The sequence below is a fragment of the Oncorhynchus masou genome, chromosome 24 (assembly GCF_036934945.1).
Source record: "Oncorhynchus masou masou isolate Uvic2021 chromosome 24, UVic_Omas_1.1, whole genome shotgun sequence".
Classification (NCBI taxonomy): Eukaryota; Metazoa; Chordata; class Actinopteri; order Salmoniformes; family Salmonidae; genus Oncorhynchus; species Oncorhynchus masou.
In genome coordinates, this window is record NC_088235.1 from 113,566,892 (window position 1) to 113,594,758 (window position 27,867).

The following is a 27,867-nucleotide window of genomic DNA, read 5'->3' on the forward strand; positions in this document are numbered from 1 at the left end:
CGGATCCCCATCTCCTCCCGGGTGTCCTCTGGACAGACTCGGATCCCCATCTCCTCCCGGGTGTCCTCTGGACAGACTCGGATCCCCATCTCCTCCCGGGTGTCCTCTGGACAGACTCGGATCCCCATCTCCTCCCGGGTGTCCTCTGGACAGACTCGGATCCCCATCTCCTCCTCGTGTCCTCTGGACAGACTCAGATCCCCATCTCCTCCTCGTGTCCTCTGGACAGACTCAGATCCCCATCTCCTCCCGGGTGTCCTCTGGACAGACTCGGATCCCCATCTCCTCCCGGGTGTCCTCTGGACAGACTCAGATCCCCATCTCCTCCTCGTGTCCTCTGGACAGACTCGGATCCCCATCTCCTCGTGTCCTCTGGACAGACTCGGATCCCCATCTCCTCCTCGTGTCCTCTGGACAGACTCAGATCCCCATCTCCTCCCGGGTGTCCTCTGGACAGACTCGGATCCCCATCTCCTCCTCGTGTCCTCTGGACAGACTCGGATCCCCATCTCCTCCTCGTGTCCTCTGGACAGACTCGGATCCCCATCTCCTCCCGGGTGTCCTCTGGACAGACTCGGATCCCCATCTCCTCCTCGTGTCCTCTGGACAGACTCGGATCCCCATCTCCTCCTCGTGTCCTCTGGACAGACTCGGATCCCCATCTCCTCCCGGGTGTCCTCTGGACAGACTCGGATCCCCATCTCCTCCTCGTGTCCTCTGGACAGACTCGGATCCCCATCTCCTCCTCGTGTCCTCTGGACAGACTCGGATCCCCATCTCCTCCCGGGTGTCCTCTGGACAGACTCGGATCCCCATCTCCTCGTGTCCTCTGGACAGACTCGGATCCCCATCTCCTCCTCGTGTCCTCTGGACAGACTCAGATCCCCATCTCCTCCCGGGTGTCCTCTGGACAGACTCGGATCCCCATCTCCTCCTCGTGTCCTCTGGACAGACTCAGATCCCCATCTCCTCCCGGGTGTCCTCTGGACAGACTCAGATCCCCATCTCCTCCCGGGTGTCCTCTGGACAGACTCGGATCCCCATCTCCTCCTCGTGTCCTCTGGACAGACTCAGATCCCCATCTCCTCCCGGGTGTCCTCTGGACAGACTCAGATCCCCATCTCCTCCTCGTGTCCTCTGGACAGACTCGGATCCCCATCTCCTCCCGGGTGTCCTCTGGACAGACTCAGATCCCCATCTCCTCCTCGTGTCCTCTGGACAGACTCAGATCCCCATCTCCTCCTCGTGTCCTCTGGACAGACTCGGATCCCCATCTCCTCCCGGGTGTCCTCTGGACAGACTCGGATCCCCATCTCCTCCTCGTGTCCTCTGGACAGACTCAGATCCCCATCTCCTCCCGGGTGTCCTCTGGACAGACTCGGATCCCCATCTCCTCCCGGGTGTCCTCTGGACAGACTCGGATCCCCATCTCCTCCCGGGTGGCCTCTGGACAGACTCAGATCCCCATCTCCTCCTCGTGTCCTCTGGACAGACTCGGATCCCCATCTCCTCCCGGGTGGCCTCTGGACAGACTCGGATCCCCATCTCCTCCCGGGTGTCCTCTGGACAGACTCGGATCCCCATCTCCTCCTCGTGTCCTCTGGACAGACTCAGATCCCCATCTCCTCCTCGTGGCCTCTGGACAGACTCGGATCCCCATCTCCTCGTGTGTCCTCTTGACAGACTCGGATCCCCATCTCCTCCCGGGTGTCCTCTGGACAGACTCGGATCCCCATCTCCTCCCGGGTGTCCTCTGGACAGACTCGGATCCCCATCTCCTCCCGGGTGTCCTCTGGACAGACTCGGATCCCCATCTCCTCCTCGTGTCCTCTGGACAGACTCGGATCCCCATCTCCTCCTCGTGTGTCCTCTTGACAGACTCGGATCCCCATCTCCTCCCGGGTGTCCTCTGGACAGACTCGGATCCCCATCTCCTCCCGGGTGTCCTCTGGACAGACTCGGATCCCCATCTCCTCCCGGGTGGCCTCTGGACAGACTCAGATCCCCATCTCCTCCCGGGTGTCCTCTGGACAGACTCGGATCCCCATCTCCTCCTCGTGTCCTCTGGACAGACTCGGATCCCCATCTCCTCCCGGGTGTCCTCTGGACAGACTCGGATCCCCATCTCCTCCCGGGTGTCCTCTGGACAGACTCGGATCCCCATCTCCTCGTGTCCTCTGGACAGACTCAGATCCCCATCTCCTCCCGGGTGTCCTCTGGACAGACTCAGATCCCCATCTCCTCCTCGTGTCCTCTGGACAGACTCAGATCCCCATCTCCTCCTCGTGGCCTCTGGACAGACTCGGATCCCCATCTCCTCGTGTGTCCTCTTGACAGACTCGGATCCCCATCTCCTCCCGGGTGTCCTCTGGACAGACTCGGATCCCCATCTCCTCCCGGGTGTCCTCTGGACAGACTCGGATCCCCATCTCCTCCTCGTGTCCTCTGGACAGACTCGGATCCCCATCTCCTCCTCGTGTGTCCTCTTGACAGACTCGGATCCCCATCTCCTCCCGGGTGTCCTCTGGACAGACTCGGATCCCCATCTCCTCCCGGGTGTCCTCTGGACAGACTCGGATCCCCATCTCCTCCCGGGTGGCCTCTGGACAGACTCAGATCCCCATCTCCTCCCGGGTGTCCTCTGGACAGACTCGGATCCCCATCTCCTCCTCGTGTCCTCTGGACAGACTCAGATCCCCATCTCCTCCCGGGTGTCCTCTGGACAGACTCGGATCCCCATCTCCTCCCGGGTGGCCTCTGGACAGACTCAGATCCCCATCTCCTCCTCGTGGCCTCTGGACAGACTCGGATCCCCATCTCCTCCTCGTGTGTCCTCTTGACAGACTCGGATCCCCATCTCCTCCCGGGTGTCCTCTGGACAGACTCGGATCCCCATCTCCTCCCGGGTGTCCTCTGGACAGACTCGGATCCCCATCTCCTCGTGTCCTCTGGACAGACTCGGATCCCCATCTCCTCCTCGTGTCCTCTGGACAGACTCAGATCCCCATCTCCTCCCGGGTGTCCTCTGGACAGACTCGGATCCCCATCTCCTCCTCGTGTCCTCTGGACAGACTCAGATCCCCATCTCCTCCTCGTGTCCTCTGGACAGACTCGGATCCCCATCTCCTCCTCGTGTCCTCTGGACAGACTCGGATCCCCATCTCCTCCTCGTGTCCTCTGGACAGACTCGGATCCCCATCTCCTCCCGGGTGTCCTCTGGACAGACTCGGATCCCCATCTCCTCCCGGGTGTCCTCTGGACAGACTCAGATCCCCATCTCCTCCCGGGTGTCCTCTGGACAGACTCGGATCCCCATCTCCTCCTCGTGTCCTCTGGACAGACTCGGATCCCCATCTCCTCCCGGGTGTCCTCTGGACAGACTCGGATCCCCATCTCCTCCTCGTGTGTCCTCTGGACAGACTCGGATCCCCATCTCCTCCTCGTGTGTCCTCTTGACAGACTCGGATCCCCATCTCCTCCTCGTGTGTCCTCTGGACAGACTCTGATCCCAATCTCCTCCCGGGTGTCCTCTGGACAGACTCGGATCCCCATCTCCTCCCGGGTGTCCTCTGGACAGACTCGGATCCCCATCTCCTCCCGGGTGTCCTCTGGACAGACTCAGATCCCCATCTCCTCCTCGTGTCCTCTGGACAGACTCGGATCCCCATCTCCTCCCGGGTGTCCTCTGGACAGACTCGGATCCCCATCTCCTCCCGGGTGTCCTCTGGACAGACTCGGATCCCCATCTCCTCCCGGGTGTCCTCTGGACAGACTCGGATCCCCATCTCCTCCTCGTGTCCTCTGGACAGACTCAGATCCCCATCTCCTCCTCGTGTGTCCTCTTGACAGACTCGGATCCCCATCTCCTCCTCGTGTGTCCTCTGGACAGACTCTGATCCCAATCTCCTCCCGGGTGTCCTCTGGACAGACTCGGATCCCCATCTCCTCCTCGTGTGTCCTCTTGACAGACTCGGATCCCCATCTCCTCCCGGGTGTCCTCTGGACAGACTCGGATCCCCATCTCCTCCCGGGTGTCCTCTGGACAGACTCGGATCCCCATCTCCTCCCGGGTGTCCTCTGGACAGACTCGGATCCCCATCTCCTCCCGGGTGTCCTCTGGACAGACTCGGATCCCCATCTCCTCCTCGTGTGTCCTCTGGACAGACTCGGATCCCCATCTCCTCCCGGGTGTCCTCTGGACAGACTCGGATCCCCATCTCCTCCCGGGTGTCCTCTGGACAGACTCGGATCCCCATCTCCTCCCGGGTGTCCTCTGGACAGACTCGGATCCCCATCTCCTCCCGGGTGTCCTCTGGACAGACTCGGATCCCCATCTCCTCCCGGGTGTCCTCTGGACAGACTCGGATCCCCATCTCCTCCCGGGTGTCCTCTGGACAGACTCTGATCCCCATCTCCTCCCGGGTGTCCTCTGGACAGACACGGATCCCCATCTCCTCCCGGGTGTCCTCTGGACAGACTCGGATCCCCATCTCCAGCACTCTAGAAACTAGTAAAACGTTTTAAGAAACGCCCACATGAACAAGCAGAAGGAAAAACATGGAAATACCCTTTTTATTGAAAATTAACTTTTCATCAGCAGATTCATTATCAGCTGTGTGTGTGACCTGCAGATCTGTATGTGTGTGTGTGTGACCTGCAGATCTCTGTGTGTGTGTGTGTGTGTGTGTGTGTGTGTGTGTGTGACCTGCAGATCTCTGTGTTTGTGTGTGACTTGTAGATCTGTGTGTGTGTGTGTGTGTGTGTGTGAGACCTGCAGATCTGTGTGTGAGACCTGCAGATCTGTGTGTGAGACCTGCAGATCTGTGTGTGTGACCTGCAGATCTGTGTGTGTGTGTGACCTGTAGATCTGTGTGTGTGTGTGTGTGTGTGTGTGTGTGTGACCTGCAGATCTGTGTGTGTGAGACCTGCAGATCTGTGTGTGTGACCTGCAGATCTATGTGTGTGTGTGACCTGTAGATCTGTGTGTGTGTGTGTGTGTGTGTGTGACCTGCAGATCTGTGTGTGTGAGACCTGCAGATCTGTGTGTGTGACCTGCAGATCTGTGTGTGACCTGCAGATCTGTGTGTGACCTGCAGATCTGTGTGTGTGACCTGCAGATCTGTGTGTGTGACCTGCAGATCTGTGTGTGCGCCCACATGTGTTTGTGGTTTCTAAATTCTCATAATACTAACCTGTTGTGGCTTGATGTTTCACCATAGAGCCCCTTCAAATCAATTTCCAAATCAAATCAAATGAACACTGACCAGCAGCTCAGGCAGCAGCTCTGTGAAGTTGACCTGGAAGTGGAGTCCCATCTGAAAGTGTTTTACTGCCTCTGACCCCAGCCTCTGACCCCAGCCTCTGACCACTAGCGCTAATCTCTCACTCCCCTGATTGGTATTAGGACTGATCGGGGGGGGTCTCTTATACAGAAGACCATCTGTGTGGAGGGGGGGGTCTCTTATACAGAAGACCGTCTGTGTGGAGGGTGGGGGGTCTCTTATACAGAAGACCATCTGTTTGGGGGGTGTCTCTCTTATACAGAAGACTGTCTGTGTGGAGGGGGGATATCTTGTACAGATGATTGTCTATGTGGAGGGCGGGGGGTCTGTCTGTGTGGAGGGCGGGGGTCTCTTGTACAGAAGACCATCTGTGTGTGTGGGGGGGTGTCTCTTTTGTACAGAAGACCATCTGTGTGGAGGGGGTGTCTCTTTTGTACAGAAGACCGTGTGTGGAGGCTGGGGGTCTCTTATACAGAAGACTGTCTGTGTGGAGGGCGGGGGGGTCTCTTGTACAGAAGACTGTCTGTGTGGAGGGCGGGGGGGGTCTCTTGTACAGAAGACTGTCTGTGTGGAGGGCGGGGGGGGGTCTCTTGTACAGAAGACTGTCTGTGTGGAGGGCGGGGGGGGGGGTCTCTTACACAGAAGTTTTAAGAGGTGTAATTTATTACTAAGGTTGGTATGCTAATGATGTCCAAACACCCCGTATGTTGACAAGATGGTCTACCCCAAACACCCCCAACTATACAAGGCAGTGGTCTGCTCCTTTATTTTCAAAAAACACCAGATGGATTCAACTTTTACTCTGTACCAGTATCACTATTGTACATTCTCAGCCAAGTGTGAACCAAACATTCCTCAAAGGTTCGACCAAGAGCCATAACAACTACTTAAATGGCTCACTTGATGATCAACAAACGCCTTCGCCCAGTTAGTTGTGGTTACCCCGATGTAAATATCTAGGCTACGATTCAGCACTTCATGCTCCGCTTATAACAACTTCTAGTCTGAGGACGCATCTGAATATTTAAAATGTTTCTCTTATTTTCTCTGTACTGATGTGAGAGAGACCTGGACACTGGGACTAGGCATCCACTATGTTGATGTGAGAGAGACCTGGACACTGGGACTAGGCATCCACTATGTTGATGTGATGGAGACCTGGACACTGGGACTAGGCATCCACTATGTTGATGTGAGAGAGACCTGGACACTGGGACTAGGCATCCACTATGTTGATGTGTGAGAGACCTGGACACTGGGACTCAACATAGTGGATGCCTAGTCCCAGTGTCCAGGTCTCTCTCACATCAACATAGTGGATGCCTCGTCCCAGTGTCCAGGTCTCTCTCACATCAACATAGTGGATGCCTAGTCCCATTGTCCAGGTCTCTCTCACATCAACATAGTGGATGCCTAGTCCCAGTGTCCAGGTCTCTCACATCAACATAGTGGATGCCTAGTCCCAGTGTCCAGGTCTCCATCACATCAACATAGTGGATGCCTAGTCCCAGTGTCCAGGTCTCTCTCACATCAACATAGTGGATGCCTAGTCCCAGTGTCCAGGTCTCCATCACATCAACATAGTGGATGCCTAGTCCCAGTGTCCAGGTCTCTCTCACATCAACATAGTGGATGCCTAGTCCCAGTGTCCAGGTCTTCATCACATCAACATAATTTTCCAAACCTCATGATGCCATCTATTTTGTGAAGTGCATCAGTCCCTCCTGCAGCAAAGCACCCCCACAACATGCTGCTGCCACCCCCGTGCTTCACAGTTGGGATGGTGTTCTTCGGCTTGAAATACTGAACCAACATGTTTTCAGTACTTTTATTTCCATGACTGAAATTTTATTTTCTAATTCTCTTTCTTGTCGCTACAGCAGACATGTGGACGGGAGGAAAAGAGGAGGATGAGGGGGTAGGAGAGGAGGGTAGAAAAGGAGAGGGGAGGAGGGGAGGTGAAATGAGAGGCGATGGGGGAACAAAGCATCATGGGGGTTGTTTAGGGTTGATAGTTTGAAGCAGGGTAACGATACTTATACCAGGACGGTGGTAATGGGAGTTACATCAGGAAGGGGGTTAAGGGTCGAGTAGTACCGGGGTAGCCTCGTTCACCCAAATCATTAAATGACTTTGTTTCCTTACCTTGAAAGCTGGAGAAACTGCAATCCAAGACGTTTGCATTTGTTTACCTCGCCTCACTGTCCCATAGCTTTAGCTCTGTTACGCTGCCGAGCCCGCCCAGATTATCTGTCTGGAGGGGCCAGACGGGGACTCTGTTTATCTCCTGTGCTCTCACGGATGGAGGCTCTGCTTAGAAAGAGACTCTGGGAGGTGCAGTTACACAGGAACGTCTTTGTTCTACCTACCTACCTGGCTGGGCTGTGTCATCCTACTACCTGGCTACCACCCACCCACCCCTGCTAGCTACCTATTGTCCTCCTGCTCTATGGGCTGCAACATGATCCACAGCTCCTCTCCTTACCCAGCCAACATGGTGGTCCATGTTTCAAATGGCACCCTATTCCCTATATAGTGCACTACTTTAGACCAGGACCCTATGGCACCCTATTCCTTATATAGTGCACTACTTTAGACCAGGACCCTATGGCACCCTATTCCCTATATAGTGCACTACTTTAGACCAGGACCCTATGGCACCCTATTCCCAAAATAGTGCCTCTGTGGCTTTGATCAATCAAAAGTAGTGCACTATATAGGGAATACGGTTCAATTTATAATGTGCACCCTGTGTTTACCCAGGGCTTCAGTACCAGAGTTATCCCTTCAGGTAGCTGGTTGCTCTTTTCTGGCTGTGTGGGCAGCTGTCCTGTTTATACTGTGGTAGCTGGCTATATGTGAATAGTATTCGTCTAGCGAACTTCATAATTATCAGCTAGCTATATGTGAATAGTATTCATCTAGCTAACTTCATAATTATCAGCTAGCTATATGTGAATAGTATTCATCTAGCTAACTTCATAATTATCAGCTAGCTATAAGTGAATAGTATTCGTCTAGCTAACTTCATAATTATCATCTAGCTATATGTGAATAGTATTCATCTAGCTAACTTCATAATTATCAGCTAGCTATATGTGAATAGTATTCGTCTAGCTAACTTCATAATTATCAGCTAGCTATATGTGAATAGTATTCGTCTAGCTAACTTCATAATTATCAGCTAGCTATATGTGAATAGTATTCATCTAGCTAACTTCATAATTATCTAGCTAACCAGGTAGTTTTACATGTAAAAAAAAAACGACCTAAACCTAATGTTATGAAGGGTAGATGGCCAATGTTATCAACCAATTCTTCATCTGTTATCCTGTGGTCTACCCACTAGGGCCGACACAATTACTGTATAACTGTGGAGCTGACAGTTCTGAATGAACTACAGTACAATATTGTAGTCAGGCAACATATGAGATGAGCGGGCAACTGGTCATTCTGAAGTCAGTTTTATTTTCTCTTGCTTCAGCTCAAAGTCAAGATGTCATTGTTTTGTTTTCAAGACGTTTGGCATCACTTTTCTTTTTGCATGCTTGTCACATTACGTCAACAATCCTGGGAATATTTCAGTTGAAGCTTGCATCGATGCACGCTTACTGCCCTCTGTTTTCTCTTACTGCCCTCTGGTTTCTCTTACTGCCCTCTGGTTTCTCTTACTGCCCTCTGGTTTTCTCTTACTTCCCTCTGGTTTTCTCTTACTTCCCTCTGTTTTCTCTTACTGCCCTCTGTTTTCTCTTACTGCCCTCTGGTTTTTCTCTTACTGCCCTCTGGTTTTTCTCTTACTGCCCTCTGGTTTTTCTCTTACTGCCCTCTGGTTTTTCTCTTACTGCCCTCTAGCCCTGGGGTATAGGGGCAGGAAAGCCCTGGGGTATAGGGGCAGGAAAGCCCTGGGGTATTGGGCACATTCCTCTTCTCTTTGAATATTAGAGACTGTTAAACAGGCTCCGCTGGGCTGCTCCTGTCCTCTCAGTCAGACCCGGGGCCCAATAGGACTGATAGGGCTGCCCCAGGGCATGCAGGGGGATTTCATTGTGAACACACACACACACACACACAGCCAGCCTACACGCTAATGCCAGTATGTAACACCATCTCCAGAAAACCTCCTGAAATGGGATAACCAGCTGTGTTTTAGCTCGTACATTTAGAAATGGTTTTAAAGCCAGCTGTGTTTTAACTCGTACATTTAGAATATGTTTTAAAGCCAGCTGTGTTTTAGCTCGTACATTTAGAAATTGTTTTAAAGCCAGCTGTGTTTTAGCTCGTAAACATTTAGGAAGTGCTTAGATGACCTTGTGTTTTACTATAAAATACAGCTCATCCCCAGGCAGGCAGGCGGCCCTTGATGCTGTGCTGATTTTGTGTTGGAAGCTGAGTCGTCGATGTTTTGTGAATGGTGATTAATGAGTGGCATGTCTCTCCTCATTCTACTCATGGAGAGAGATTTGTCTGCTGGCTTTCCCCTATAACTAACTTGCATTTTAGCTAAAGACTGAGAATGTGCAGTACCTTTTTAACCTATGGTGGCATTGTACTATATACCCCAAATGGAACCCTATTCGCTGTGTAGTGCACTACTTTAGACCAGGGCCCGTGGGGAAGTAGTTCACAGGGCCCGGTGGGGGAAGTAGTTCACAGGGCCCGGTGGGGGAAGTAGTTCACAGGGCCCGGTGGGGGGAAGTAGTTCACAGGGCCCGGTGGGGGGGGGGGGAGTGGTTCACAGGGCCCGGTGGGGGGGGGAGTGGTTCATAGGGCCCGGTGGGGGGGAGTAGGTCACAGGGCCCGGTGGGGGGGGGGGGGGGAGTAGTTCACAGGGCCCGGTGGGGGGGGGAGTAGTTCACAGGGCCCGGTGGGGGGGGGTAGTTCACAGGGCCCGGTGGGGGGGGGGGAGTAGTTCACAGGGCCCGGTGGGGGGGGGGGTAGTTCACAGGGCCCGGTGGGATCTGGTTGAAGGTACTAAATAGGGCCCTCAGTCTGAACTCTGGACCTGGGACGAGGGCTGTTGTGATTGCATTACTGTCACGCTGGTGGTCACGAGTCATGAAGGCAGTCAAATTCCACATGACCGTTAAGTCACAGTAATTAGGCTTCTCCAAGCTCTTATGCAGCTGATGGTCATTACTAGCCACCAAACTTGTTAACTGCCTGGTACTCAGTGCTCTATTGTCCCTCTAATCACTCTGACATCAATTCAAATGTAATCAAAATTCTAATCAAGCACTTCATGAGAGCCCTTGAGCTTGCGTGAGAAAACAAGAGTGATGGCCTCTATTAAAAAGAGGAGGAACCCATCAGTTTTTAATAGGCAAGACCTACTATATTTATTTCTCAACTGTCCTAATATGAAGCACATTGCTTCTCTTTACAACAGGAGTACAGCCTACCTGGCTGGCATGAAAATGGACCACGGGGAAAAGCGTCCTCTCTTCGCTATTTAAATGCATAGATGACAGGTATTTTTTTCCAATGCCCCTGTTTCAATAAAGATTCATGATAATGATCCATTCTAAATCAACACAAATTTCACACTATATATTATTTTGTCTATGTAAAGACGAGATTAAATCAAGAATAGTCTGATGGGTGACAATATTAGCCTTTCACTTGTGTTTGATGCCCAGCATTAGAAACTACGCCTTTTATTCTCACTCCTCATGTAGCCTAGCCCATAGTCCTATAAGGTTAGTATCACACCTCATGTAGCCTAGTCCGTAGTCCTATAAGGTTAGTATCACACCTCATGTAGCCTAGTCCATAGTCCTATATGTTTTAATTAGGTTAGTATCACATCTCATGTAGTCTAGCCCATAGTCCTATAAGGTTAGTATCACACCTCATGTAGTCTAGCCCATAGTCCTATAAGGTTAGTATCACACCTCATGTAGTCTAGCCCATAGTCCTATAAGGTTAGTATCACACCTCATGTAGTCTAGCCCATAGTCCTATAAGGTTAGTATCACACCTCATGTAGTCTAGCCCATAGTCCTATAAGGTTAGTATTACACCTCATGTAGTCTAGCCCATAGTCCTATAAGGTTAGTATCACACCTCATGTAGCCTAGCCCGTAGTCCTATAAGGTTAGTATTACACCTCATGTAGTCTAGCCCGTAGTCCTATAAGGTTAGTATTACACCTCATGTAGTCTAGTCCATAGTCCTATAAGGTTAGTATCACACCTCATGTAGCCTAGCCCATAGTCCTATAAGGTTAGTATCACACCTCATGTAGTCTAGCCCGTAGTCCTATAAGGCTAATTAGTATCACACTTCATGTGGGGCGACAGTGTAGCCTAGTGGTTAGAGCATTGGACTAGTAACCAAAAGGTTGCAAGTTCAAATCCCCGAGCTGACAAGGTACAAAATCTGTCATTCTGTCCCTGAACAGGCAGTTAACCCACTGTTCCTAGGCCGTCATTGAAAATAAGAATTTGTTCTTAACTGACTTGCCTAGTAAAATAAAGGTAAAATAAATAAAATAAAAATGTAGCCTAGCCCATAGGCCTAAATGTTTTAATAAAGGTTTTTATCACAAATTAAGTGGCCAAAATAACTCCTTAAAATGAAGCACATTAATCTGTTTTACAAGGGGTGTAGAGCCTAACTGGCATACATAATGACGTGAGTTTCAAGTTTGGGGGAAGATAATTTTCACCATTAGAAATGCACCTTTTTATAATAAAAGCATTACATGCATAATCACATTTTGGTCACTTTTGATAATGTTGTTTTCCACTAATGGAACATTCACACTTATAGCCTACTACCATGTGCGCATTGCTGCGCTTGTAAATGTGAAGAAATAGGATACTAGTTTATCAACATTTTAAGGTAAACCTTCTGACCTGCTACATCAGCCTCATTGTTTTATTAATTTGGGGTCTATTGCATCCCACAACCATCAGGTTCTACCCCCGATAAATGGAAAAGGGTGTATTTTGGGGCGAAACCAGTAACTGAACTGTCTATTTTGTGGTCGAGGTGTTTTTGTGGTCGAGGTGTTTTTGTGGTCGAGGTGTTTTTGTGGTCTAGGTGTTTTTGTGGTCTAGGTGTTTTTGTGGTCTTGTCAGTCCCCAGGATCTGGAAAGCATTCAGCAATTCTCCACTTAAGCCTTCCCTAACCCAGCCTTCTCTTCCCTTAACTAACCTTCCCTAAACTAACCTTCCACTACCTTCCCTAAACGAACCTAGCCTTCCCTAACCTTCCCTAACCCAGCCTTCCCTATCCTTCCCTAACCCAGCCTTCCCTAGCCTTCCCTAACCTAGCCTTCTCTAGCCTTCCCTAACCTTACCCTAACCTAGCCTTCCCTAGCCTAGCCTTCCCTAACCTAGCTTTCCCTAACCTAACCTAGCTTTCCCTAACCTAGCCTAGCCTTCCCTAACCTAGCCTTCCCTAACCTAGCCTTCCCTAGCCTAACCTAGCCTAACCTTCCCTAACCTTCCCTTCCCTAGCCTTCCCTAACCTAGCCTTCCCTAACCTAGCCTTCCCTAACCTTACCCTAACCTAGCCTTCCCTAGCCTAACCTAGCCTTCCCTAACCTAGCCTTCCCTAGCCTTCCCTAACCTAGCCTAACCTAACCTTCCCTTCCCTAGCCTTCCCTAGCCTTCTCTAACCTAGCCTTCTCTAACCTAGCCTTCCATAGCCTAGCCTTCCCTAACCTAGCCTTCCCTAACCTAGCCTTCCCTAACCTAGCCTTCCCTAACCTTACCCTAGCCTAGCCTTCCCTAGCCTAACCTAGCCTTCCCTAACTTAGCCTTCCTAGCCTTCCCTAACCTAGCCTAACCTAACCTTCCCTTCCCTAGCCTTCCCTAGCCTTCTCTAACCTAGCCTTCTCTAACCTAGCCTTCCATAGCCTAGCCTTCCCTAACCTAGCCTTCCCTAACCTAGCCTAGCCTTCCCTAACCTAACCTAGCCTTCCCTAACCTAGCCTAGCCTTCCCTAGCCTAGCCTTCCCTAGCCTTCCCTAACCTAGCCTAGCCTTCCCTAACCTAGCCTAGCCTTCCCTAGCCTAGCCTTCCCTAACCTAGCCTAGCCTTCCCTAACCTAGCCTAGCCTTCCCTAGCCTAGCCTTCCCTAACCTAACCTTCCCTAACCTAGCCTTCCCTAGCCTTCCCTAACCTAGCCTAACCTAACCTAGCCTAACCTAACCTTGCCTTCCCTAACCTTCCCTAACCTAGCCTAGCCTTCCCTAACCTAGCCTACCCTAACCTAGCCTTCCCTAGCCTAGCCTACCCTAGCCTTCCCTAACCTAGCCTAGCCTTCCCTAGCCTAGCCTTCCCTAACCTAGCCTAGCCTTCCCTAACCTAGCCTAGCCTTCCCTAGCCTTCCCTAACCTAACCTTCCCTAACCTAGCCTTCCCTAGCCTTCCCTAACCTAGCCTAACCTAACCTTCCCTTCCCTAGCCTTCCCTAACCTAGCCTAGCCTTCCCTAACCTAGCCTAGCCTACCCTAACCTAGCCTTCCCTAGCCTACCCTAGCCTTCCCTAACCTAGCCTTCCCTAACCTAGCTTTCCCTAACCTAGCCTAGCCTTCCCTAGCCTAGCCTAGCCTTCCCTAACCTAGCCTAGCCTTCCCTAACCTAGCCTAGCCTTCCCTAGCCTAGCCTTCCCTAGCCTAGCCTTCCCTAACCTAGCCTTCCCTAACCTAGCCTAACCTAACCTAACCTTTCTTAACTTTCCCTAACCTAACTTTCCCTAACCTAACTTTCCCTAACCTAGCCTTTCCTAACCTAGCCTTTCCTAACCTACATTTCTCCTGAAATGGGCGTCATATTTCAGTGGTTGTCTGAGTTTTGATTTGCTAACCTGTTAGTTTACCAGCTAGGCAATAGGGAGGGGGTACCTTCCATCCCAGGTCCCCCCATTTTGACTGGATATTTTAGTTTTCTAGAAACGGATTAAGTCTAGTCCTGGACTAAAATGCACCTTCCATGGGAGATTCCCCGTAAAGCATGCTTTTATTCTCTGCTCTGTCTCTGAGTAAGTTTATAATGTTGTTTTTATGACGTGCCACCTATAAAAAGCATGCACAGGTTTCCCGCGTGAGACTTGTTTTTGTTGGCTCTCCAGTCAGAGGCTCCGCGTGTAGCAACCAATGATGTACAGCACCAGTCTGAAGTTTGGACACATTTACTCATTCATTGGTCTTTCTTCTTCTTAATATTATTTTTTTTTGTGCTATTTTCTATATTGTAGAATAATAGTGAAGTATTCAACCCTTTTGTTATGGCAAGCCTAAATAAGTTCAGGAGTAAAAATTACCTTAAGTTGCATGGACTCACTGTGTGCAATAATAGTGTTTAACATGATTTTTGAATGACTACCTCATCTCTGTCCCCCCACACATACAATTTATATGTTAGGTTCACCAGTGGAGCAGTGAATTTCAAACACGGATTGAAACACAAAGACCAGAGCGGTTTTACAATTCCTCACAAGGAAGGGCACCTATTGGTAAATTTAACAACAACGAAATAGGCAGACATTGAATATCCCTTTGAACATGGCTAAGTTATTAATTACATTTTGGATGAGGGTTTCCCTTAGCTGGTAATAGCTGGCTTTTGGCTGATTTAAAAAATAAATAAAAACAAATACAGAAGCCAATCAATAAAATTGATGCCTGCCAATTGTCCTGGAGAGGAGAGAAATCCTATTGCAAAGTACTGTGATTTTGGTGTTCGTTACATGGCTTGTTGGCTGAGAGAAACGTAAATCTGGACAGGTGCACTTTGATATTAGAATACATCAGAATTCACCAAGGACTGTACATTGTTGCATCATCAATATTTCACGTTCTGTTAATATGAATTACCATATTCTAAATGTGATTTCTTTCATTCTGAGCACCGTGGGTACGCACTAAATGCGTATGGGTCCGGTAATGTTCTCAAATGTCCTGTAAATTTAAAAGAATTATGCCTGTCAAATGAACCGCGCCACATTTTCCGAATGTTAAACCCAGCTTTGGATGGTGTATCAATACATCCAGTCACTACAAACATACAGGAGTCCTTCCTAACTACGTTGCAGGAGAGGAAGGGTACCACTCTTCATATTGTCAACCGTGGTGGTGGCGGCTGCATCATGTTATGAGTATGCTTGTCATCTGTAAAATCCATGATGAGATATTAAAATGGCTGACTAGCAATGATCAACTTGACAAAGCTTGAAGAACTTTCATCAGAATTTGTGGAAATATAATATTGTATATTTTGTGGAAATATTGTATAATCCAAGTGTGCAGAGCTCTTAGATTTACCCAGGAAGACTCTGTTAGCTGTTATCACCACCAAAGGAGATTTCTAAAAAGTATTGACTCAGGGGTGTGAATACTTATGTAAATGTAGATATTTTATTTTCAAAATATTGGGCAAAAGTTTCTAAACATGTTTTCACTTTGTCATTATGGGGTATTGTGTGTAGATGGGCCAGAGGGAAGGAAATTAATTCCATCCATATTGAATTCAGGCTGTAACACATTTTTGAATAAGTCCTGTGTTATGAATGCTTTCTGATGGCACTGTATTTGTCAGTAGGGAAAGTAACATTAGTACTTAAAAAAAAAGTATACTCTAAGGAAATGTTTTTGTATACATTTTTTTTATGTTTAGCACAATTTTATTTTAAAAGCATTAAGGTGTCTGTAATAGAATACATGTAGTAAAACAAATGTAGACATTTTAATAAATGAATATAGCTTCCAAAAATATTTTCTTTTAGAATGGGAGGAGAGTACCAAGATGGAGGTGCGGTGGCTTCAAAACAGCGCCTCCTGTCAGCCATCTAGTGTATATACAGTATAAATCACTGCCGGAAGTGGGAGATCTGTAATCAATGCAAAATGAATTAAAATGTCCAAATTAAGTTAGTTAAATGAGAAGGAGTAGGCTACAACCAGCAACCCTCAGGTAGGCTGTTTAATTTGAACAAAGTTGTTGTAGACCAGGACGAGGAGCGCGGCAACATAGCTTCGGTTGGTTAGGTAGCGCGGCAACATAGCTTCGGTTGGTTAGGTAGCGCGGCAACATAGCTTCGGTTGGTTAGGTAGCGCGGCAACATAGCTTCGGTTGGTTAGGTAGCGCGGCAACAGCTTCGGTTGGTTAGGTAGCGCGGCAACATAGCTTCGGTTGGTTAGGTAGCGCGGCAACATAGCTTCGGTTGGTTAGGTAGCGCGGCAACATGGCTTCGGTTGGTTAGGTAGCGCGGCAACATAGCTTCGGTTGGTTAGGTAGCGCGGCAACATAGCTTCGGTTGGTTAGGTAGCGCGGCAACAGCTTCGGTTGGTTAGGTAGCGCGGCAACATAGCTTCGGTTGGTTAGGTAGCGCGGCAACATCTGTCTGTTTCAGCTAGATTCTTTACATAGATTTGATGCAACAGAAGCACTGCCAGATGGAATGATGGATAACAAGTCTGTCTAACTAGTACGAGTCTGGCAACTTTTTCTCTCTCCCTAGTCTCTCACACTACTGGCCCATCCCCACCCTGCTGTAGACATCATCTCTCCCTTGTCTCTCACACTACTGGTCCCTGTCAAGCCCCACCCTGCACTAGACATCATCTCTCCCTTGTCTCTCACACCACCAGCCCATCCCCACCCTGATGTAGACAACATCTCTCCCTAGTCTCTCACACCACCAGCCCATCCCCACCCTGATGTAGACAACATCTCTCCCTTGTCTCTCACACTACTGGCCCATCCCCACCCTGCTGTAGACAACATCTCTCCCTTGTCTCTCACACCACCAGCCCATCCCCACCCTGATGTAGACAACATCTCTCCCTAGTCTCTCACACTACTGGCCCATCCCCACCCTGCTGTAGACAACATCTCTCCCTTGTCTCTCACACTACTGGCCCATCCCCACCCTGCTGTAGACAACATCTCTCCCTTGTCTCTCACACTACTGGCCCATCCCCACCCTGATGTCTCTCACACCACCAGCCCATCCCCACCCTGATGTAGACAACATCTCTCCCTAGTCTCTCACACTACTGGCCCATCCCCACCCTGCTGTAGACAACATCTCTCCCTTGTCTCTCACACTACTGGCCCATCCCCACCCTGCTGTAGACAACATCTCTCCCTTGTCTCTCACACTACTGGCCCATCCCCACCCTGCTGTAGACATCATCTCTCCCTTGTCTCTCACACTACTGGTCCCTGTCAAGCCCCACCCTGCACTAGACATCATCTCTCCCTTGTCTCTCACACCACCAGCCCATCCCCACCCTGATGTAGACAACATCTCTCCCTAGTCTCTCACACCACCAGCCCATCCCCACCCTGATGTAGACAACATCTCTCCCTTGTCTCTCACACCACCGGCCCATCCCCACCCTGATGTAGACAACATCTCTCCCTTGTCTCTCACACCACCGGCCCATCCCCACCCTGATGTAGACATCATCTCTCCCTAGTCTCTCACACCACCGGCCCATCCCCACCCTGATGTAGACAACATCTCTCCCTAGTCTCTCACACCACCGGCCCATCCCCACCCTGATGTAGACAACATCTCTCCCTAGTCTCTCACACTACCGGCCCATCCCCACCCTGATGTAGACAACATCTCTCCCTAGTCTCTCACACCACCGGCCCATCCCCACCCTGATGTAGACAACATCTCTCCCTAGTCTCTCACACCACCGGCCCATCCCCACCCTGATGTAGACAACATCTCTCCCTAGTCTCTCACACCACCAGCCCATCCCCACCCTGATGTAGACAACATCTCTCCCTTGTCTCTCACACCACCGGCCCATCCCCACCCTGATGTAGACAACATCTCTCCCTAGTCTCTCACACCACCGGCCCATCCCCACCCTGATGTAGACAACATCTCTCCCTAGTCTCTCACACTACCGGCCCATCCCCACCCTGATGTAGACAACATCTCTCCCTAGTCTCTCACACTACTGGCCCATCCCCACCCTGATGTAGACAACATCTCTCCCACAGCCTGTGCAGTATTGTCTGGGATATTGTGTGTGTAAAATAAAAACATGTTTCCACTATCCAGATTTCCCATATTTTTTTTAAAATGAATTATTCAAAGTGTTTTTCTCATTCTTTAAGGTGTTTATGTTGCACTAACCGTGTGTGTGTGTGTGTGTGTGTGTGTGTGTGTGTGTGTGTGTTGCAGGTCTAGATGCAGAGCTGTACTACGTGAGGGATGACGTGGTAAACCACTATGCGCTCTCATTTATCCTGCCTGTACCCAGCGAGACCAACAGCCTGCACTTCACCTGGCGCTCCAAGGATAAGGTACTCGCTCGGTCTCTCTCTGTCGGCCGGTCTCTCTCTGTCGGCCGGTCTCTCTCTGTCGGCCGGGCTCTCTCTGTCGGCCGGTCTCTCTCTGTCGGCCGGTCTCTCTCTGTCGGCCGGTCTCTCTCTGTCGGCCGGTCTCTCTCTGTCGGCCGGTCTCTCTCTGTCGGCCGGTCTCTCTCTGTCGGCCGGTCTCTCTCTGTCGGCCGGTCTCTCTCTGTCGGCCGGTCTCACTCACTCACTCACTCACTCACTCACTCACTCACTCACTCACTCACTCACTCACTCACTCACCCTTCTTTCCGCCCCACTCCTACAGGTTGATTACAGGATGGGTTTCCATGTAGACAAACCTGCAGCTATGAACCAACCACAGAGCAACATCTCTGCCCAGGGGGAGGTGCCTCGCACAGCCTCAGGTCTGTCAACCAATCATCACTTCCCATCCTCCACTGGTATTATGAACATTATAATTATCTTCTGTATTTTAAAAGTATGTATTAATATTCAGAGCCACGAAAAATGGATTTTGAGTTCTTCTGGAACGTGTGTGTTGCTAGATCAGTCAATCAATCAAATTATATTATAAAGCCTGCAGCAGGGTACCTAATAAAGCCTGCAGCAGGGTACCTAATAAAGCCTGCAGTAGGGTAACTAGTAAAGCCTGCAGCGGTAGGGTACCTAGTAAAGCCTGCAGCGGTAGGGTACCTGGTAAAGCCTGCAGCGGTAGGGTACCTGGTAAAGCCTGCAGCGGTAGGGTACCTGGTAAAGCCTGCAGCGGTAGGGTACCTGGTAAAGCCTGCAGCGGTAGGGTACCTGGTAAAGCCTGCAGCGGTAGGGTACCTGGTAAAGCCTGCAGCGGTAGGGTACCTGGTAAAGCCTGCAGCGGTAGGGTACCTGGTAAAGCCTGCAGCGGTAGGGTACCTGGTAAAGCCTGCAGCGGTAGGGTACCTGGTAAAGCCTGCAGCGGTAGGGTACCTGGTAAAGCCTGCAGCTGTAGAGTACCTGGTAAAGCCTGCAGCGGTAGGGTACCTGGTAAAGCCTGCAGCTGTAGAGTACCTGGTAAAGCCTGCAGCGGTAGGGTACCTGGTAAAGCCTGCAGCGGTAGGGTACCTGGTAAAGCCTGCAGCGGTAGGGTAACTAGACTGACCCCTGAACTAGTAGGAACACAGGGGAACCCAGTGTAATCTCTCTTTGTCTGTCGCTGTGTTGGCTCTCTCTTTGTCAATCTCTGTGTTTCTCTCTCTGTGTGTGTAGTGTTCAGAGTGGACCTGTTCTGCTCAGGGAAGGTAGATGGAGAGGCGGTCCTGACGGTACAGCTCAACCTCACCAGCCACTCGAACAACTTCACAGTCCTCAACTTCAAGAGGAGGAAAATGTGCTACAAACGTAAGACTCCTCTTCCTGTCAGTCAGGGCCGGAACAGTAATTGTATAACCGTGTCAGAGACGATTATGGGTGAAGACAAAATAAGTTGTAATTGTTCAAATGAATGAATTCTATTTTTTTTTTTTTTTAGGTAAATATATACTTAATAGTAGTAGTGTAAATGATTGATTGTTATAAACAATTGTTTTTCTACCTTAAACCATCAAACTGTCTCCATCTCCCCCCCTCCAACGTGTGCTCCCTCTGATTCTGGAACACCGTGTGGCGATGCTGGAACACAGTCTGTGTCCGTGGCGACGCAGCAACACAGCCTGTGTCCGTGGCGACGCAGCAACACAGCCTGTGTCCGTGGCGACGCCGCAACGCCGTGTGTGCTGCAAACTGTCATGTTGATTAAAGAAGCAATTAAACTGGCCTTCTTTAGACTAGTTGAGTATCTGGAGCATCAGTATTTGTGGGTTCGATTACAGGCTCAAAATGGCCAGAAACAATCAACTGTCTTCTGAAACTCGTCAGTCTATTCTTGTTCTGAGAAATGAAGGCTATTCCATGCGAGAAATTGTCAAGAAACTGAAGATCTCGTACAACGCTGTGTACTACTCCCTTCACAGAACAGCGCAAATGGGCTTTAACCAGAATAGAAAGAGGAGTGGGAGGCCCCGGTGCACAACAGCAAGAGGACAAGTACATTAGTGTCTAGTTTGAGAAACGGACGCCTCACAAGTCCTCAACTGGCAGCTTCATGAAATAGTACCAGCAAAACACCAGTCTCAGCGTCAAAAGTGAAGTGGCGACTCTGGTATGCTGGCCTTCTAGGCAGAGTTCGCAAAGAAAAATCCGTATCTCAAACTGGCCAATAAAGAAAATAAAAAAATTAAGATGGGCGAATGAAGAGACACTAAACAGAGGTATTCTGCCGTCAAGTATCTCTCTGTACTTTGCTCTGTTCATCTTTCCCTCAATCCTGACTAGTCTCCCAGTCCCTGCCTCTGAAAAACATCCCCACGGCTTGTTGTTGCTGCCACCACCGTGCTTCACCGTAGGGATGATGCCAGGTTTCCTCCAGATGTGACACTTGGCATTCAGGCCAAAGAGTTCAGTCTTGGTTTCATCAGACCAGAGAATCTTGTTTAAAAGGCTGTCAGGTGCCTTTTAGTGAGGAGTGGCTTCCGTCTGGCCACTCTACCATGAAGGCCTGATTGGTGGAGTGCTGCAGAGATGGTTGTTCTTCTGTAATGTTCTCCCATCTCCACAGAGGAACTCTGGGGCTCTTTCAGAGTGACCATTGGGTCTTGGTCACCTCCCTGACCAAGGCCCTTCTCCCCCGATTGCTCAGTTTGGCCGAGTGGCCAGCTCTAGGAAGAGACTTGGTGTTTCCAAACTTCTTCCATTTAAGAATGATGGAGGCCACTGTGTTCTTGGGGAACTTCAATGCTGCAGACATGTTTTTGGTACCCTTCCCCAAATCTGTGCCTCGACACAATCCTGTCTCAGAGCTCTACGGACAATTCCTTCGACCTCATGGCTTGGTTTTTGCTCTGACATGCACTATCAACTGCGGGACCTTTTATATAGACAGGTGTGTGCCTTTCCAAATAATGTTCAATCAGTTGAATTTACCACAGGTCAACTTCAATCAATTTGTAGAAACATCTGAAGGATGATAGATGGAAACAGGATGCACCTGAGCTCAATTTCGAGTCTCATAGCAAAGGGTCTGAATACTTATGTAAATAAGGTATTTCTGATTTATAATTAATACATTTGCTAAAACGTCTAAACCTGTTTTTTCACTTTGTCATTATGGAGTATTGTGTGTAGATTTCTGAGGATTTTTATTTATTTATTTAATCCGTTTTAGAATAAGGCTTTAGTGTAACAAAATGTGGAAAAAGTCCAGGGGTTTCAGTACTTTCTGAAAGTGTTATATTGATGGCAAGGTGTTTTGTCTTAACTTCTGCTGCTGCTATTTTCAACCACACTAGATAATTACACACACACACACACACACACACACACACACACACACACACACACACACACACACACACACACACCCTGCTTGTCATATGCTTGCTGAGAGGAAGCGGACAATAACTCTATGCTTCGGCTTATTTTAAACACGAGTCAAATCAGCCACCTGAGGAGGGTAGTGTTTTTGTGCCTCTCCCTGCCTCATATACCGTGTTGTAAAATGGTGTCTGTCCAGGACTGTTAAGCAGCTGGCTATTTCTAAGTTGTATCACATCTTGGTAAATGCTTGGTTTGTGAAATCTGTGTGGCTCCAGCCTTGTATACATCGGTCTACCAATCCCCCTTAATGTCCCGCTCTTCATTTTGCTTCCTGCTCTAAATCGTTCTTCCTCCTCTGTGTATCTCTAACAGGAATTGATTCTGATCCGAAGATTACACCGGTCTCCAACAACAAGACCATTCAGAGGCCAGAGAGTAAGTAGGCCAATCCATATAGCCCTACATCCTGTCCCCTAAACCAGCTCCGTATAGCCATACATCCTGTCCCCTAAACCAGCTCCGTATAGCCATACATCCTGTTCCCTAAACCAGCTCCGTATAGCCATACATCCTGTTCCCTAAACCAGCTCCGTATAGCCATACATCCTGTTCCCTAAACCAGCTCCGTATAGCCATACATCCTGTTCCCTAAACCAGCTCCGTATAGCCATACATCCTGTTCCCTAAACCAGCTCCGTATAGCCATACATCCTGTTCCCTAAACCAGCTCCGTATAGCCATACATCCTGTTCTCTAAACCAGCTCCGTATAGCCATACATCCTGTTCCCTAAACCAGCTCCGTATAGCCATACATCCTGTTCCCTAAACCAGCTCCGTATAGCCATACATCCTGTTCCCTAAACCAGCTCCGTATAGCCATACATCCTGTTCCCTAAACCAGCTCTGTATAGCCATACATCCTGTTCCCTAAACCAGCTCCGTATAGCCATACATCCTGTTCCCTAAACCAGCTCCGTATAGCCATACATCCTGTTCCCTAAACCAGCTTCCATTGAGCCATACATCCTGTCCCCTAAACCAGCTCCGTATAGCCATACATCCTATAACCTGTTCCCTAAACCAGCTCCGTATAGCCATACATCCTGTTCCCTAAACCAGCTCCGTATAGCCATACATCCTGTTCCCTAAACCAGCTCCGTATAGCCATACATCCTGTTCCCTAAACCAGCTCCGTATAGCCATACATCCTGTTCCCTAAACCAGCTCCGTATAGCCATACATCCTGTTCCCTAAACCAGCTCTGTATAGCCATACATCCTGTTCCCTAAACCAGCTCCGTATAGCCATACATCCTGTTCCCTAAACCAGCTCCGTATAGCCCTACATCCTGTTCCCTAAACCAGCTCCGTATAGCCATACATCCTGTCCCCTAACCCAGCTCCGTATAGCCATACATCCTGTTCCCTAACCCAGCTCCGTATAGCCTTACATCCTGTTCCCTAAACCAGCTCCGTATAGCCATACATCCTGTCCCCTAAACCAGCTCTGTATAGCCATACATCCTATAACCTGTTCCCTAAACCAGCTCCGTATAGCCATACATCCTGTCCCCTAAACCAGCTCCGTATAGCACTACATCCTGTCCCCTAAACCAGCTCCGTATAGCACTACATCCTGTCCCCTAAACCAGCTCCGTATAGCCATACATCCTGTCCCCTAAACCAGCTCCGTATAGCCATACATCCTGTTCCCTAAACCAGCTCCGTATAGCCATACATCCTGTTCCCTAAACCAGCTCCGTATAGCCATACATCCTGTTCCCTAAACCAGCTCCGTATAGCCATACATCCTGTCCCCTAAACCAGCTCCGTGTAGCCATACATCCTGTTCCCTAAACCAGCTCCGTGTAGCCATACATCCTGTTCCCTAAACCAGCTCCGTATAGCCATAGATCCTGTTCCCTAAACCAGCTCCGTATAGCCATACATCCTGTTCCCTAAACCAGCTCCGTATAGCCATAGATCCTGTTCCCTAAACCAGCTCCGTATAGCCATACATCCTGTTCCCTAAACCAGCTCCGTATAGCCATACATCCTGTTCCCTAAACCAGCTCCGTATAGCCATACATCCTGTTCCCTAAACCAGCTCCGTATAGCCATACATCCTGTTCCCTAAACCAGCTCCGTATAGCCATACATCCTGTTCCCTAAACCAGCTCCGTTTAGCCATACATCCTGTTCCCTAAACCAGCTCCGTATAGCCATACATCCTGTTCCCTAAACCAGCTCCGTATAGCCATACATCCTGTCCCCTAAACCAGCTCCTTATAGCCATACATCCTGTCCCCTAAACCAGCTCCGTATAGCCCTACATCCTGTCCCCTAAACCAGCTCCGTATAGCCCTACATCCTATATCCTGTCCCCTAAACCAGCTCCGTATAGCCGTACATCCCGTTCCCTAAACCAGCTCCGTATAGCCCTACATCCTATATCCTGTCCCCTAAACCAGCTCCGTATAGCCATACATCCTGTTCCCTAAACCAGCTCCGTATAGCCATACATCCTGTTCCCTAAACCAGCTCCGTATAGCCATACATCCTGTCCCCTAAACCAGCTCCTTATAGCCATACATCCTGTCCCCTAAACCAGCTCCATATAGCCCTACATCCTGTTCCCTAAACCAGCTCCGTATAGCCCTACATCCTATATCCTGTCCCCTAAACCAGCTCCGTATAGCCGTACATCCCGTTCCCTAAACCAGCTCCGTATAGCCCTACATCCTATATCCTGTCCCCTAAACCAGCTCCGTATAGCCATACATCCTGTTCCCTAAACCAGCTCCGTATAGCCGTACATCCTGTCCCCTAAACCAGCTCCTTATAGCCATACATCCTGTCCCCTAAACCAGCTCCGTATAGCCCTACATCCTGTCCCCTAAACCAGCTCCGTATAGCCCTACATCCTATATCCTGTCCCCTAAACCAGCTCCGTATAGCCGTACATCCCGTTCCCTAAACCAGCTCCGTATAGCCCTACATCCTATATCCTGTCCCCTAAACCAGCTCCGTATAGCCATACATCCTGTTCCCTAAACCAGCTCCGTATAGCCATACATCCTGTTCCCTAAACCAGCTCCGTATAGCCATACATCCTGTTCCCTAAACCAGCTCCGTATAGCCATACATCCTGTCCCCTAAACCAGCTCCTTATAGCCATACATCCTGTCCCCTAAACCAGCTCCGTATAGCCCTACATCCTGTTCCCTAAACCAGCTCCGTATAGCCCTACATCCTATATCCTGTCCCCTAAACCAGCTCCGTATAGCCGTACATCCCGTTCCCTAAACCAGCTCCGTATAGCCCTACATCCTATATCCTGTCCCCTAAACCAGCTCCGTATAGCCATACATCCTGTTCCCTAAACCAGCTCCGTATAGCCGTACATCCCGTTCCCTAAACCAGCTCCGTATAGCCATACATCCTGTTCCCTAAACCAGCTCCGTATAGCCGTACATCCCGTTCCCTAAACCAGCTCCGTATAGCCATACATCCTGTCCCCTAAACCAGCTCCGTATAGCACTACATCCTGTCCCCTAAACCAGCTCCGTATAGCACTACATCCTGTCCCCTAAACCAGCTCCGTATAGCCATACATCCTGTCCCCTAAACCAGCTCCGTATAGCCATACATCCTGTTCCCTAAACCAGCTCCGTATAGCCATACATCCTGTTCCCTAAACCAGCTCCGTATAGCCATACATCCTGTTCCCTAAACCAGCTCCGTGTAGCCATACATCCTGTTCCCTAAACCAGCTCCGTGTAGCCATACATCCTGTTCCCTAAACCAGCTCCGTATAGCCATAGATCCTGTTCCCTAAACCAGCTCCGTATAGCCATACATCCTGTTCCCTAAACCAGCTCCGTATAGCCATAGATCCTGTTCCCTAAACCAGCTCCGTATAGCCATACATCCTGTCCCCTAAACCAGCTCCTTATAGCCATACATCCTGTCCCCTAAACCAGCTCCGTATAGCCCTACATCCTGTCCCCTAAACCAGCTCCGTATAGCCCTACATCCTATATCCTGTCCCCTAAACCAGCTCCGTATAGCCGTACATCCAGTTCCCTAAACCAGCTCCGTATAGCCCTACATCCTATATCCTGTCCCCTAAACCAGCTCCGTATAGCCATACATCCTGTTCCCTAAACCAGCTCCGTATAGCCATACATCCTGTTCCCTAAACCAGCTCCGTATAGCCATACATCCTGTCCCCTAAACCAGCTCCTTATAGCCATACATCCTGTCCCCTAAACCAGCTCCGTATAGCCCTACATCCTGTTCCCTAAACCAGCTCCGTATAGCCCTACATCCTATATCCTGTCCCCTAAACCAGCTCCGTATAGCCGTACATCCCGTTCCCTAAACCAGCTCCGTATAGCCCTACATCCTATATCCTGTCCCCTAAACCAGCTCCGTATAGCCATACATCCTGTTCCCTAAACCAGCTCCGTATAGCCGTACATCCTGTCCCCTAAACCAGCTCCTTATAGCCATACATCCTGTCCCCTAAACCAGCTCCGTATAGCCCTACATCCTGTCCCCTAAACCAGCTCCGTATAGCCCTACATCCTATATCCTGTCCCCTAAACCAGCTCCGTATAGCCGTACATCCCGTTCCCTAAACCAGCTCCGTATAGCCCTACATCCTATATCCTGTCCCCTAAACCAGCTCCGTATAGCCATACATCCTGTTCCCTAAACCAGCTCCGAATAGCCATACATCCTGTTCCCTAAACCAGCTCCGTATAGCCATACATCCTGTTCCCTAAACCAGCTCCGTATAGCCATACATCCTGTCCCCTAAACCAGCTCCTTATAGCCATACATCCTGTCCCCTAAACCAGCTCCGTATAGCCCTACATCCTGTTCCCTAAACCAGCTCCGTATAGCCCTACATCCTATATCCTGTCCCCTAAACCAGCTCCGTATAGCCGTACATCCCGTTCCCTAAACCAGCTCCGTATAGCCCTACATCCTATATCCTGTCCCCTAAACCAGCTCCGTATAGCCATACATCCTGTTCCCTAAACCAGCTCCGTATAGCCGTACATCCCGTTCCCTAAACCAGCTCCGTATAGCCATACATCCTGTTCCCTAAACCAGCTCCGTATAGCCGTACATCCCGTTCCCTAAACCAGCTCCGTATAGCCATACATCCTGTTCCCTAAACCAGCTCCGTATAGCCGTACATCCCGTTCCCTAAACCAGCTCCGTATAGCCATACATCCTGTTCCCTAAACCAGCTCCGTATAGCCATACATCCCGTTCCCTAAACCAGCTCCGTATAGCCGTACATCCCGTTCCCTAAACCAGCTCCGTATAGCCGTACATCCCGTTCCCTAAACCAGCTCCGTATAGCCGTACATCCTGTTCCCTAAACCAGCTCCGTATAGCCCTACATCCTGTTCCCTAAACCAGCTCCGTATAGCCATACATCCTGTTCCCTAAACCAGCTCCGTATAGCCATACATCCTGTTCCCTAAACCAGCTCCGTATAGCCCGACATCCTACATCCTGTTCCCTAAACCAGCTCCGTATAGCCCTACATCCTACATCCTGTTCCCTAAACCAGCTCCGTATAGCCATACATCCTCTATCCTGTTCCCTAAACCAGCTCCGTATAGCCCTACATCCTGTCCCCTAAACCAGCTCCGTATAGCCCTACATCCTGTCCCCTAAACCAGCTCCGTATAGCCATACATCCTGTTCCCTAAACCAGCTCCGTATAGCCCTAGATCCTGTTCCCTAAACCAGCTCCGTATAGCCCTACATCCTATATCCTGTCCCCTAAACCAGCTCCGTATAGCCGTACATCCCGTTCCCTAAACCAGCTCCGTATAGCCCTACATCCTATATCCTGTCCCCTAAACCAGCTCCGTATA

At 49.8% G+C, this 27,867-nt stretch overlaps 1 protein-coding gene across 4 annotated transcripts in view; it reads left to right on the forward strand.

Moving 5' to 3' along the window:
* ryk (receptor like tyrosine kinase) overlaps positions 1-27,867 on the forward strand; it is a 128,410-nt gene that overhangs the window by 14,292 nt on the left and 86,251 nt on the right. For 2 of the 4 annotated variants that reach the window (XM_064936191.1, XM_064936194.1), the window contains exons 2-5: positions 18,441-18,562; positions 18,882-19,017; positions 19,820-19,951; positions 22,337-22,399. In XM_064936191.1, coding sequence (XP_064792263.1) covers positions 18,441-18,562; positions 18,882-19,017; positions 19,820-19,951; positions 22,337-22,399 — 453 coding nt within the window. The remainder of the gene's footprint in view (positions 1-18,440; positions 18,563-18,881; positions 19,018-19,819; positions 19,952-22,336; positions 22,400-27,867) is intronic. The other 2 variants (XM_064936192.1, XM_064936195.1) reach the window with 1 other exon arrangement.